Consider the following 12638-nt stretch of genomic DNA (forward strand, 5'->3'; position numbering starts at 1 on the left):
TGATCAAACCAAGAATTGTGGTGATAATAACTGCTCTTAAATTTATTCTCTGTATTAGGAACAATCATCTTTATACTGTATAGTAGGAAGCATGGGCTCAGGCGGCAGCTACATATGGTGTGATGAATTGGAAGTACTTTATTTCATTTTCTTACCTATAACACACTGACAAGTTCATGGAACAATTGTAAAGCTGTAGCCTGATATCATAAGCTTTTGTAGAATGAGCACACTGGGCTAGCCACCCTGGTCAACAAATTAGCCCACCGGTGGCTTCCTTCTTGCCCCTCCCAGTACTGCGTCCCTTCCCCACAGGGTACCCACTAGTGGTTTTATCTATTTTTAAAACAGAAATGTTTTAAAATAGTAAAAATCAAAATATTTTAAATATTAATATTTAAAATATTAAAAATATACAGGATCTTTGGAGTTTAGACTTGATCTTCCTTTTTATATACTTTTATAAATATTGGCATTGAAAGTTTCTTCATAGAACATTGTTTTTTTTATATATATATTTTAGAAGATCAGGAAAAACTGAGCGTATTGACGGCCGAATTGTTAGAATATTGCAATGCTCAGAAAAGCCGATCACCCTATACACCGAAAATTGGAGATGCGTGTTGTGCCAGATATACAAGTAAGATTCTTTCTGTTACCCAGAACAGTGAGCATTTAAAACATGAGACTTACAGTTTTTAAAAGTATTTAATTTTCTATTTGTTTTATATGATAGTTGGATCTTCAGTTTCCCTCTGTTTTCTTCCCGGTAGAAATGTGTCCTAATTTTTGGTTAGATAAGTATTCTGTGTTACGATACTAGGGTTGCATAAAAGCGGTTCACAGCCTAGCCATGTAGTCACTATAAATACTTTCGCAGCCTTTTTTTTTTGTTACTTGTGTTCTGTATACTTTCAGTAATGATCTCCAGTCCTCTCACTGGTAAAAATTCTATCCAAGAGTACTTTATGTACTTAATCAACTTTTGTCATAATTGTAGGCAGCCCTGGCCTTTTTGCCAGCTCCTGTCTAGACTGCTTGTCTTTGGGACCTGAGCTGTCCTCCTGGAGGTTCTCGTCACCATCACGCCAACCCTCTGTTGCTTGGATTTCTCTCCCACCCCTCCTCTTGTTGCAAGATTGTCTCCCTTCCTCATTTCAATGTGCTTTCTGGATCCCTTACTTTTGATTTACTCTTAATATTTGGGTATATCTCATCCTCTGGAAGCTGAGAAAAGGTATGTGTAAAATAAGTTTTCTGTTATGTTTCATGTTTGAAACAGTATTCACCCTAATAGTTTCTTAATAGCTTACCTATAGATAGAATTCCAGGTTGGAAATCATCTTCCCCTTAAATTTTTGAAGGTGTTGCTTTTATATTGTCTTTTAGCTGTAGGTGTTGCTGGTGGAGAGGTAGATGTCATTGAGGTTCTCCAAACTCTGTACATATTTTTTTCCTTCTTTCTGGAACTTGTGGTAATCTCTTCATCCCGAGTTTTGAATTTTATGATGTGACTTAGCATTGGTTTTCTTTCTTTCTTTTTCTGGGCTACTCCACACAGCTTGTGGAATCTTAGTTCGCCAACCAGGGATCGAACCCGGGCCCTGACGGTGCAGGTGTGGGGTCCTAACCAGGGACCTCCCCCAGCTCTGGTTTTCCTTCCACCATTGTACTGAGCGAGCACTCAGCGGGTGGGCACTTTAGTCTTGAAATTTATGAGCTTTAGTTTTGAAATTTGTTCCTGAATTTTTTTTATTCCTTCCTTTCGTTTTCTGCTGTTTTATGAACGCCCAGGTTTTCTAATGTTGGGCTTAAACTCTTCTGCTGAATTTCCTCTGCTATTTCATCTTTTTTGTTCTGTTCAAGAGGTTTCCTCAGTTTTCTCTTCCAGCCTTTCTTACCTCATTTTTAATACCACAGTTTTTTTGTTTCAGTAGTTTTTATGTTTCTCAAGTGTGTGGTTTTAACACTTCCTTGTACCTGTTCTAAGGATGGAAGGTCATTTCTCTGAGGATGGTCATATTCTTTTAATTTTCATGGTTCCCTCTGTCCTTGGCCTCTGTTTCCTCGAGATCCTGTTTGTTTGGTCTGGTCTTCTCTTTCTTCTTCTATTTGGCCATCCTTTGCTGTTTTATCTTTATAAGGTGAGGCGCTAAGAAGCTAATTGGAAGTTCTTTTGAGTGGGGGCAGAGCTTGTCTGCTTGGTGGGCTTCCCTGTGGGCTGGCTCTGCTGTTTCACTGGGAAGTCCTCACGCTGGTGTCTTGAAGTGCTTTTGCTTGAGATGGTTGTCTGCTGCCTGAAGTGCGTGACTTGCCTGACAGGGATCTTGTAAACTCTATCCTCTGCTCTGCCTCATGTTCCCCAGTCCACAGTCTCTGGTTCGTCCTCTCTGGAGAAGAAACTAGTCTTCTGCCCGTGGGTAGAGCCGTTACCTAGAAAGGGGGACTTTTCTAAGTGTTATTAAAGCATGTAAACACAGAGCTGATCATAAAGCTTCAGCGCCTTTAAAAGTAGCTATTATGTGTAGTGTGTTTATAAACTAAAGTTTATATACATGTCTTGGGGAAGGACCTCTGCTTCCACTATTCAGTCACCATCTCAGTTCCGTCTTTCCTCCTACTTTTGAATGAGTAGCACCAGTTATTGAGCCTTGCTTGTTTAGGGATTTGAAATGCAAACTGGGACGCTTCTTGGCTTCCTTACAGCAGCTTCAGTTGAGCTCTGCTAAGTCATTTCCATTCATGTATCTGCTTTCCAGCTTCCCAACCTTACATTGTCTTCTCGCTTGTTCTCTATCCTTGTGGTTTTAGCCTTTTTTTCTGTTCAGTCCTGTAACTGTCTTTTCAGTAGAATCTGCAAGAAGTAGAGGTGATGCTTGTATTTAATCTAGACTCCTTGGCATGAAACCAGAAATCTTGGTGTGGATTTCCAAGTGATGTCAATGTAACTGAATAACCACCTTAAGGGAGGAGGGCCTCATTGAATGTAACTTCTCACCTGAGACTCCGTTCCGTTTTTAGGCGATGATTGCTGGTACCGTGCCATCGTGCTGGGGACATCAGATGCCGACGTGAGAGTGCTCTATGTGGACTATGGAAACATCGAAACCCTGCCTCTCTGCAGAGTGCAGCCCATCTCTGCCAGGCACCTGGAGCTTCCTTTCCAAATTATCAAGTGTTCCCTTGACGGTAGACAATTAAATCACTTTCCAGTATGGGTGTCTGTGGGATTTTTTTTTCTTTCTTCTATAGCATTAAGTCTGAAACAAATGGGTATTTTAAGTAACTGTCCAGATTTCTAAATATCAAGCAGAGTTTATATAAAAAAAAAAAAACTCATGTCTTTTATTCTTTATTTCATTCTCACAAAAATTATATTCAGTCGTTCTATCTTTGGTTTCACAGATTAGTGTCAAAGAGTCAAGGCTCAGAGATTCTGGTTGGCCTCAGGTTGCAGAGGTAGTAAGTGGCAGAGCCAGGACCAACTGGGGTCACTCCTCTGACCTCTTTTGTGGGGGTCTTTCTACTTTGTTGCAGACTAGAGATGTTCACATGACACTGTTTTGGGCTACCTTACTATTCGTACTCTTATGTATATCTGCATATTTATTCAACCCTTCAGTTGGAATTTGAACAAAAGGAACCAAAATGCTGAAGTAGCTTTTTATTCTTACTCCTATATTCTTTACCTAGAGGTTCCACCAGATAATAACAGACCGCCTCGTAGTCTACTTTGGTTTTGACTCAGAAAATTCTCTTTATCATTGTTTGCTTCCCCCATTAGAACAGAAGTCCACGCAGGTAGACATTTGTCAGTGTTCTGGCTTTTAGATCTAAATTAAGTGCGTGACAGGGCTTCCCTGATGGCTCTGCTGGTAAAGAATCGGCCTGCAATGCAGGAGACCCTGGTTTGATCCCTGGGTCGGGAAGATCCCCTGGAGAAGGGATAGGCTACCCATTCTAGTATTCTTGGGCTTCTCTTGTGGCTTGGCTGATAAAGAATACACCTGCAATGCAGGAGACCTGGGTTCGATCCCTGAGTTGGGAAGATCCCCTGGAGAAGGGAAAGGCTACCCACTCCAGTACTCTGGCCTGGAGAATTTCAAGGGACTGTATAGTCCGTGGAGTCACGAAAAGTAGGAAACGACTAAGCAACTTTCTCTTCACTAGTGCTTGACACATAATAGGGATTGAGGAATATTTGTCAAGTTTGATTTATTTGAATGCAGCAGCAGTTGTACATTATAGCATATGTAACTAAAGCTAGCTAAAATCAGTGAGCCTTTTGTTTATTATCCTTAGACAATTAAGTTAAATATTATATTTTAGAAACTTGTTGATTAATACTCAATTTTTTTCCAGGACTAATGGAATTGAATGGAAGATGTTCTCACCTAATGATAGAGCTACTGAAGAATTTCATGTTGAATCAGAATGTAATGATTTCTGTAAAAGGAGTTATCAAGAATGTCCACACGGTGTCAGTTGAGAAGTGTTCCGAGAATGGTATTATCAATATAGCTGATAAGCTGGTGATGTATGGTCTGGCAAAAAACATCACATCTAAAAAGCCAGCTGCTGTAAATACAGGTATTGTTTTCTCAAGTTTAGTTAATAACAGATGTAAGTGTGACCAGGAACAGATGTACCCAGTTTAGTAGGTCTGATCTGTATTCTCACGGCTATGTTTGTTCCCTTTGTCGTCCTCTTCTGTGAATCCTGCAGTGGGGTACTGACTCATGTTGCCGCCTCAGAGGAGCCTGGAAGGAATCCAGCCTCCCAGTCTAGGTTTTCCTTATATCAGGCTCAGCAACCTTGTCCATAGCATTAATGCTCCAAGCTTTAAAAAGGTCAAGCATTCAGAGTTACTTCCCACTTCCTTTTGATCCTGATCAAAGTGAGAAGAACTCGTATACTTGAGACTGGGTCTTACTAGTTATTTCATAAGATGATTAGGCAGGCCTGATCTCCACCAGAAAGAGATACACTGTGCAGGATAGGCAAGACCTGAAACCTTGGAAGGATGAGGGCACTCACTGGGTAGAACCCAGGACAGAGTAATAGGTAACATTAAAGCGCCGATGAAAGGTTTAATCCATCTACTCCTTTGTGGTTGGAAAGGATCTGCCCTGCGGGGCAGGCTTGTGTATGTTCAAACTCCAGGTTTTTTTTTTTTTTTTCCTGTTATTTATAGCTAAGAGATCTAACAGCTCTTTGCATTTGCTTTTAGAAACGGCAGACAGGATGAACTGCTGCTGCACGAAGCTACAGAAACAAGTGGGTGAATTTCCCTAAAGTGAAATTATACTCCCAACATTTTAAGGAATGAAATAACACTATTTTCTTTCTCACCCTCAGGTTGAAAAGCATGAGCAAATTCTTCTCTTCCTTTTAAACAATCCAACCAATCAAAATAAATTTATTGAAATGAAAAAATTGTTAAAAAGTAAGTTAAATTTGATGTTTTTTCTCTTAGGCAACCCCCAACAGGACCTCACCTGTCTTTTTCTCAGGGCAGAGTATGTGTTTAGAGGCTGTGCTGTCCTCTGTGGTCTGAGGATCGGAGGGCTGGCTATAATGATTCTGCCGTCTTCCTAGGTTTTGTTTGGTAGCCTGCCTTTGACACTGCTTATGGAACTGAGTCCAGGGCCATCCTGTCCTCACAGTTGCTTGACATAGAGAAAGCTCATGATGGTATGTGCAGGGATATGTAAAAATTGTCGTGAGATCAAGCTTAGCCTGAAATTCTTTGCGTCTAGAGTGAAATTAACACTTCCTTGTACACACTCCTATGGAGATGGTTAACACTTTTTGTGAAGAAGTTCTGAGTCAAGAAAATGGGCTGCAGTGATGGATTTCATTTCAGAACAAAGCATATTCTTCCTTCTTTAGCTACGGTGACTCTAGAGGTTAAAGATGCCACCAGTGGGTTTTATTTTTTCTTTCTTTTTAATTGAAGGATAATTGCTTTGCAGTGTTGTGTTGGTTTGTGCCATACATTAACACGAATCTGCCATCAGTCATCGGCAAACCCATAGTGGATTTTAAATAGTGGTTCCCTTGCTGCTGCTGCTGCTTTTTCTTTTTTCTGCCTGGGATGCTGTGATCTGAGATGACCCTTGGAACGTGTTTTGGGATCAGTAACGAATTAGGACTTCTGGTCAAAATGAAGTTGTCCTTCTTGGCACTTTGAATTGATAGAATTTCAACTAAAAGCAAGAAACTTTGACTTAATTCCTGCACTCTGGCAGGCTAAAGTGCAGTTTGTATCTGACCATTGCAAGGAGCTCCCGAGGTCCTCCTGCTCTCTGGGGCTCTGTGAGTGTAGCAGTTCTTAAGAAGGTACCTACCGGGGTCACATGTATTCTCCATGTGTTAACGCACAGTTGTTTTCTTTCTGTTTCTGAGAAAGTATGACTAAGTTCTAAGCTAACTGTCATTCATGTAGGATCATCAGGTTTGATTCTCATGATTGATTTTGAGATGATTTATTGACTTTACTTCACAAGTTTTGGCTTACTTTTTAAAATAAATGCTAACTTGCAATTCCAACTTTCAATCCTTTTTAATACACTGTTTTTATACTAACAGCTGTTTTGTGTACTTGAGTTTAAAATCGGAAATTTGATGATACTTTAAATTTCATAGATTGGGGAACATGCAATGACATAAACTTCTGGCATTTAGTCCTAACACCAAGTCATCATATTTTTAATCAAGTTGATTAACTTGTATGTGCTTTTATCTTTTTATCTTTGAAATAAGTTTTTTTCCCCCATAGGATTATTGAGTGTTGCATATACAAGTTCAGGTGAAACCAGTGTTTTCTGTTTCTAAATATATTGAAGTTCAATTCAGTTTAGTCGCTCAGTCATTTCCGACTCTGTGACCCCATGAATCACAGCACACCAGGCCTCCCTGTCCATCACCAACTCCCAGAGTCCACTCAAACCCATGTCCATTGTTTTGGGATGCCATCCAACCATCTCATCCTCCACTGTCCCCTTCTCCTCCTGCCCTCAATCTTTCCCAGCACCAGGGTCTTTTCAGATGAGTCAGTTCTTTGCATCAGGTGGCCAGAGTATTGCAGTTTCAGCTTCAGCATCAGTCCTTCCAATGAACACCCGGAACTGATCTTCTTTAGGATGGACTCGTTGGATTTCCTTGCTATCCAAGGGACTCCCAAGAGTCTTCTCCAACACCACAGTTCAAAAGCATCAATTCTTCGGTGCTCAGCTTTGTTTATGGTCCAGCGCTCACATCCATACACCACTGGAAAAACCATAGCCTTGACTAGATGGACTTTTGTTAGTAAAGTAATGTCTCTGCTTTTTAATATGCTGTCTAGGTTGGTCATAGTTTTTCTTACAAGGAACAAGCGTCTTTTAATTTCATGGCTGCAGTCACCATCTGCAGTGATTTTGGAGCCCCCAAAAATAAAGTCTGATACTGTTTCCACTGTTTCTCCATCTATTTCCCATGAAGTGATGGGACCGGATGCCATGATCTTAGTTTTCTGAATGTTGAGCTTTAACCCAACTTTTTCACTCTCCTCTTTCACTTTCATCAAGAGGCTCTTTAGTTCCTCTTTGCTTTCTGTCACAAGGGTTGCCACATATCTGAGGTTATTGATATTTCTCCTTGCAATCTTGATCCCAGCTGTGCTTTATCCAGCCCAGCATTTTGCATGATGTAATCTGTATATAAGTTAAATAAACAGAGTGACATTATACAGCCTTGAAATACTCCTTTTCCTGTTTGGAACCAGTCCATTGTTCCATGTCTGGTTCTAACTGTTGCTTCTTGACCTGCATACAGGTTTCTCAGGAGACAGGTAAAGTGGTCTGGCATTTCCATCTCTTGAAGAATTTTCCACGGTTTGTTGTGATCCACACAGTCAAAGGCTTTGGTGTAGTCAATAAAGCAGAAGTAGATGGTTTACTAGAACTCCCTTTCTTTTTCGATGATCCAGCAGATGTTGACAATATGATCTCTGGTTCCTCTGCCTTTGCTAAATCCAGCTTGAACATCTGGAACTTCACAGTTCATGTACTGTTGAAGCCTGGCTTGAAGAATTTTGAGCATTACTTGCTAGCACGTGAGATGAGTGCACTTGTGCAGTAGTTTGAGCATTCTTTAGCATTGCCTTTCTTTGGGATGGGAATGAAAACTGACCTTTTCCAGTCCTGTGGCCACTGCTGAGTTTTCCAAATTTGCTGGCATATTGAGTCCAGCACTTTCACAGCATCATCTTTCAGGATTTGAAATAGCTCAACTGGAATTCCATCACCTCCACTAGCTTTGTTCGTAGTGATGCTTCCTAAGGCCCACTTGACTTCACATTCCAGGATGTCTGGCTCTAGGTGAGTGATCACACCATCGTGGTTATCTGGATCATGATCTTTTCTGTATAGTTCTTCTGTGTATTCTTGCCACCTCTTAATATCTTCTGCTTCTGTTCGGTTCATGCCATTTCTGTCCTTTATTGTGCCCATCTTTGCATGAAATGTTCCCTTGGTATCTCTTAATTTTCTTGAAGAGATCTCTGGTCTTTCTCATTCTATTGTTTTCCTCTATTTCTTTGCATTGATCATTGAAGAAGGCTTTCTTATCTCTCCTTGCTATTCTTTAGAACTCTGCACTCATATGGGTATATCTTTCCTTTCCTCTTTGCCTTTAGCTTCTCTCCTTTTCTCAGCTATTTGTAAGGCCTTCTCAGACAACCATTTTGCCTTTTTGCATTTCTTTTTCTTGGAGATGGTCTTGATCACTGCCTCCTATGCAGTGTCATGAACCTCCATCCATAGTTCTTCAGGCACTCTGTCTATCAGATCTAATCCCCTGAACTTATTTGTCACTTCCACTGTATAATCGTAAGGGATTTGATTTAGATCATACCTGAATGGTCTGTCTAGTGGTTTCCCTACTTTCTTCAATTTAAGTCTGAATTTTGCAGTAAGGAAAAGGGAGAAGGGAATGGCAAACCACTTCAGTATTCTTGCCTTGAGAATCCCATGAACAGTATGAAAAGGCAAAAAGGTATGACATTGAAAGATGAACTCCCCGGGTCGGTAGGTGCCCAATATCATTTTGGAGAAGAGTGGAAAAATTATTCCAGAAAGAATGAAGAGATGGAGCCAAAAAAACAAACAATGCCTAGTTGTGGGTGTGACTGGTGATGAAAGTAAAGTCCAATGCTATAAAGAACAATATTGCATACAAACCTGGAATGTTAGGTCCATGAATCAAGGTAAATTAGAAGTGGTCAAACAGGAGATGGCAAGAGTGAACATTGACATTTTAGGAATCAGTGAACTAAAATGGACTGGAATGGGTGAATTTAATTCAGATGACCATTATATCTACTACTGTGGGCAAGAATCCCTTAGAAGAATTGGAGGAGCCCTCATAGTCAACAAGAGAGTCGAAGTGCGGTACTTGGGTACAGTCTCAAACGTGACAGAATGATCTCTTGTTCGTTTCCAAGGCAAACCATTCAATATCACAGTAATCCAAGTCTGTGCCCCAACCACTAATGCTGAAGAAACTGAAGTTGAACAGTTCTAAGATGACCTACAAGACCTTCTAGAAGTAACACCAAAAAAAGATGTCCTTTTGATCACAGGGGACTAGAATGTAAAAGTACGAAGTCAGGAGGTACTTGGTGTAACACGCAAGTTTGGCCTTGAAATACAAAATGAAGCAGGGCAAAGGACAACAGAGTTTTGTCAAGAGAATGCACTCGTCATGGCAAACACCCTCTTCCAGCAACACAAGAGACGACTCTACACATGGACATCACCAGATGGTCAATACCAAAATCAGATTGATTATATTCTTTGCAGCCAAAGATGGAGAAGCTGTATACAGTCAGCAAAAACAAGGAGCTGACTGTGGCTCAGATCATGAACTACTGATTGCAAAAATTTGTTAGTAGTTTAATTGTAAAACTGCTGAACTAAGAGTTATACACTTACAAGAACATAAAACTCTGGTCCTGAGTTGAGAAGACTCTCCTGGAGGAGAATGGCAACCCACTCCAGTATTCTTGCTGGGAAAATCCCATGGACACAGGCGCCTGATGTGCTATAGCCCATGAGGTCACAGAGACTCAAATACGACTGAGCATGCATGCATATGTCATATATATATAATTGTAATATTGCTGAACTAGGAATGGTGTGGTATGGGAACATAAAACTGTAATCTCTTCATCAGAGATTTAAGTATTTCAGCATACAGGTTAGTATAAAATATTTTTTATATTTGGAGGGGAGCATATCTGTGAAGGGGAGTACAAACGCTATACTGAACATAAAGCCCTGTTATTGCAGTGGTGAATTTTTTTTAACTAGCAAATCTGACTGAAGGAAATGTGGAATTTCAGATTAAAAGTGAGTATTTGGTTTTCTTGTACTTAAAATAGATATTAAGAACCACAGTGAGTGGGTTTTTGTATAAGGCATACTAAGAATCGATTTTTGTCTTGCAGATACAGCCTCTCTTGAAGATCAACACTTATGAGACAGGAAGTAGCGAAGGCTAGATTTAGGAGAGAAAGTACTGCATCTTGTGTTTTTGTTTGTTGGAAACTTTTTCTTTAATGACCTTTTATGTCTGCATTTTTTGTTTGCTTACCATTCTTCTGTCTAGGTTGGGTAGGTTTTTTTTTTCCCCCTCTAAATGCATCCTCTCAGTCTCGCATTAAAGATACACAGTAAGTACACGGGAGCATCGGGAAGGGATACATAGGGGCTGTCTAGTCTACATAGAGCTTTTTATTACTTAAAGGTGCTGAAGAAAATATGGCTCCAGGTTAATACTGGGTCAGTTTAGTTGTTAGATACACAAGTTGTATTTTTTGGACTTTTCTCTGTATGTTTGATGTGTTCCATAATAAAATACACCCTGCTCTCCCTGTCACAACCTGTCTCTTCCACATAATAAAAGTTCTTTGGTTTGTTGTTGCTCAGGTCTCTGCCCTTCTTTTCCTGTCTACTCTGAGGTCATCAGTTTCTCTCTGTCCGTCCTCACTGAGATCACTTTTCTTTCAGCCCGTGGGCACAGTGTGCCCTTGGGCTCTCGCCCACTCTGACTGGGAAGGCAGTTTCTGCTCCTGCCATCCGTAGGTACCTTTCCAAATCTGTGGCCACTTGGATTTTTAGTGTAGTGGAATTTACATTTTCTGAAGCACAGATTCCTGGAGAACAGTTAACAGCTTAATGTAAAAAGCCAAGTTAGAGTATATATTTTTCTTGAAGCACATAAAGACATCTTAAACTCTGTAAACTCACATGTGCGGAATTATGGGCCAGCCAGCCTTCCTGCCAGCCCATAAGTTTCTGTTTGGGAATTTTTTCACGATTTAAGTATCAGACTGTGAAAGCCTAAGATGTTGTCACCAACTCAAAGAAGAAACTTGACTTTTTGTTTGTTTGTTCTTTTAAAATGTACCTTTGCTGGTAGTATGTGTTAGCAGGATTAAATGGAGTTTCACCTCATGTAAAAAGTTGTTCAAACATTGATATGCTTCTATGAGATAAAAATTTAAGCTGCTGTGCCCAATAAAATCCTTTTACTTCACAGCCAGATTTCCCTTGTGTTGTTATCACCAGCCGCATTTTGCTAATTTCCTTTTCTTACTGGCATGTACTAGGAGCACTGGGCACTGAGTTTGTTCATACTCTGTTCAGTTCCATCCACAGTGCAAATGCAAATGAAATCTGTGGAATCACAGAACTGTCCTTTTTATTAAGGGAAGTTAGGGATATGTCACAGAACACACTAAGGAACGCTTAAGTCAAAGTTCATCAGATCCCAGGGTTTGATCCTATGGTACAGACTGGAAATTGGGATAGAAACAGTTTAAATTAAATGCAGTTTAATATTACTTGATGATTCAGCTAGTCTCACACTAGATGGATTGAATATCTCCTGGATTGATTCAGCATATTTTCACACTGGACCACCAGTCCACCAGATCTTGTTTTTGATCTTTCACATTCACATGTTTATCGAGCTCCAGCTGTGTCCTGGCACCGAGGTTAGTGATGTGTTTATCACCCAGTAGGGCCATGTATGGTCTGCACATGCGCCAATCCCAGTCTTGGGGTTTCCTCAGAACCCCTAGTTCACTCATAGAGAAGTACTCTAGAGCTGAGACCAGATAATCAAATAGTTTATTCCTTGGCAGAGGCCTTGTATATTGAGACAAATCAGATCTGTTTTGCAAGAGAAGAGATTCTTAACCATGCATGGATTAAGGATAGTTTGGGGGGGGTGGTGCAGTTAGGGGAAGAAGACATAGTTGGTATGCCTTTTCTTTTGGTGGAATGTGTTTTTCTAGGGCTGCTGGAAATGTGAAAGTTTTAAGATTGTGAACGAGGGTGAGGGATAGTCTAAACTCAAGCTCTCCTGCTCCAGAGAACCTGAGGATCATTCTCAGCAGAGCCCTAAACTGCCAAATTGTAGAGGAGGAATAAAGTCACTGTGAAGCCTGCCACTCTGAGGCTGCCAGCCCAGGGCAATAAACTGAGTGTGTAACTGGTGGGCTTATCACCAGCACAGTTGCAGCTGTCCAGGTTTGGCAAATTGAGCTCTTCTAGGATTAGCCCAATAACTCCAATACTTTGACCACC

General features: G+C 40.6%; 1 protein-coding gene across 5 annotated transcripts in view; it reads left to right on the forward strand.

Moving 5' to 3' along the window:
• The window catches only part of TDRD1 (tudor domain containing 1), a 55264-nt gene extending 43679 nt beyond the window's left edge, over nucleotides 1-11585 (forward strand). For 4 of the 5 annotated variants that reach the window (XM_086377734.1, XM_086377735.1, XM_086377737.1 and 1 more), the window contains exons 21-26: nucleotides 524-640; nucleotides 3022-3189; nucleotides 4363-4590; nucleotides 5231-5277; nucleotides 5359-5446; nucleotides 10493-11585. In XM_086377734.1, coding sequence (XP_086233860.1) covers nucleotides 524-640; nucleotides 3022-3189; nucleotides 4363-4590; nucleotides 5231-5277; nucleotides 5359-5446; nucleotides 10493-10524 — 680 coding nt within the window. In that variant the 3' untranslated portion in view covers nucleotides 10525-11585. The remainder of the gene's footprint in view (nucleotides 1-523; nucleotides 641-3021; nucleotides 3190-4362; nucleotides 4591-5230; nucleotides 5278-5358; nucleotides 5447-10492) is intronic. The other variant, XM_086377738.1, reaches the window with a different exon arrangement.
• The last annotated feature ends 1053 nt before the right edge of the window (nucleotides 11586-12638 follow it).

This window comes from Bos grunniens, chromosome 26 (genome assembly GCF_055505025.1).
Source record: "Bos grunniens cultivar Pamir isolate PY7600 chromosome 26, Bosgru_T2T1.0, whole genome shotgun sequence".
NCBI classification, from domain to species: Eukaryota; Metazoa; Chordata; class Mammalia; order Artiodactyla; family Bovidae; genus Bos; species Bos grunniens.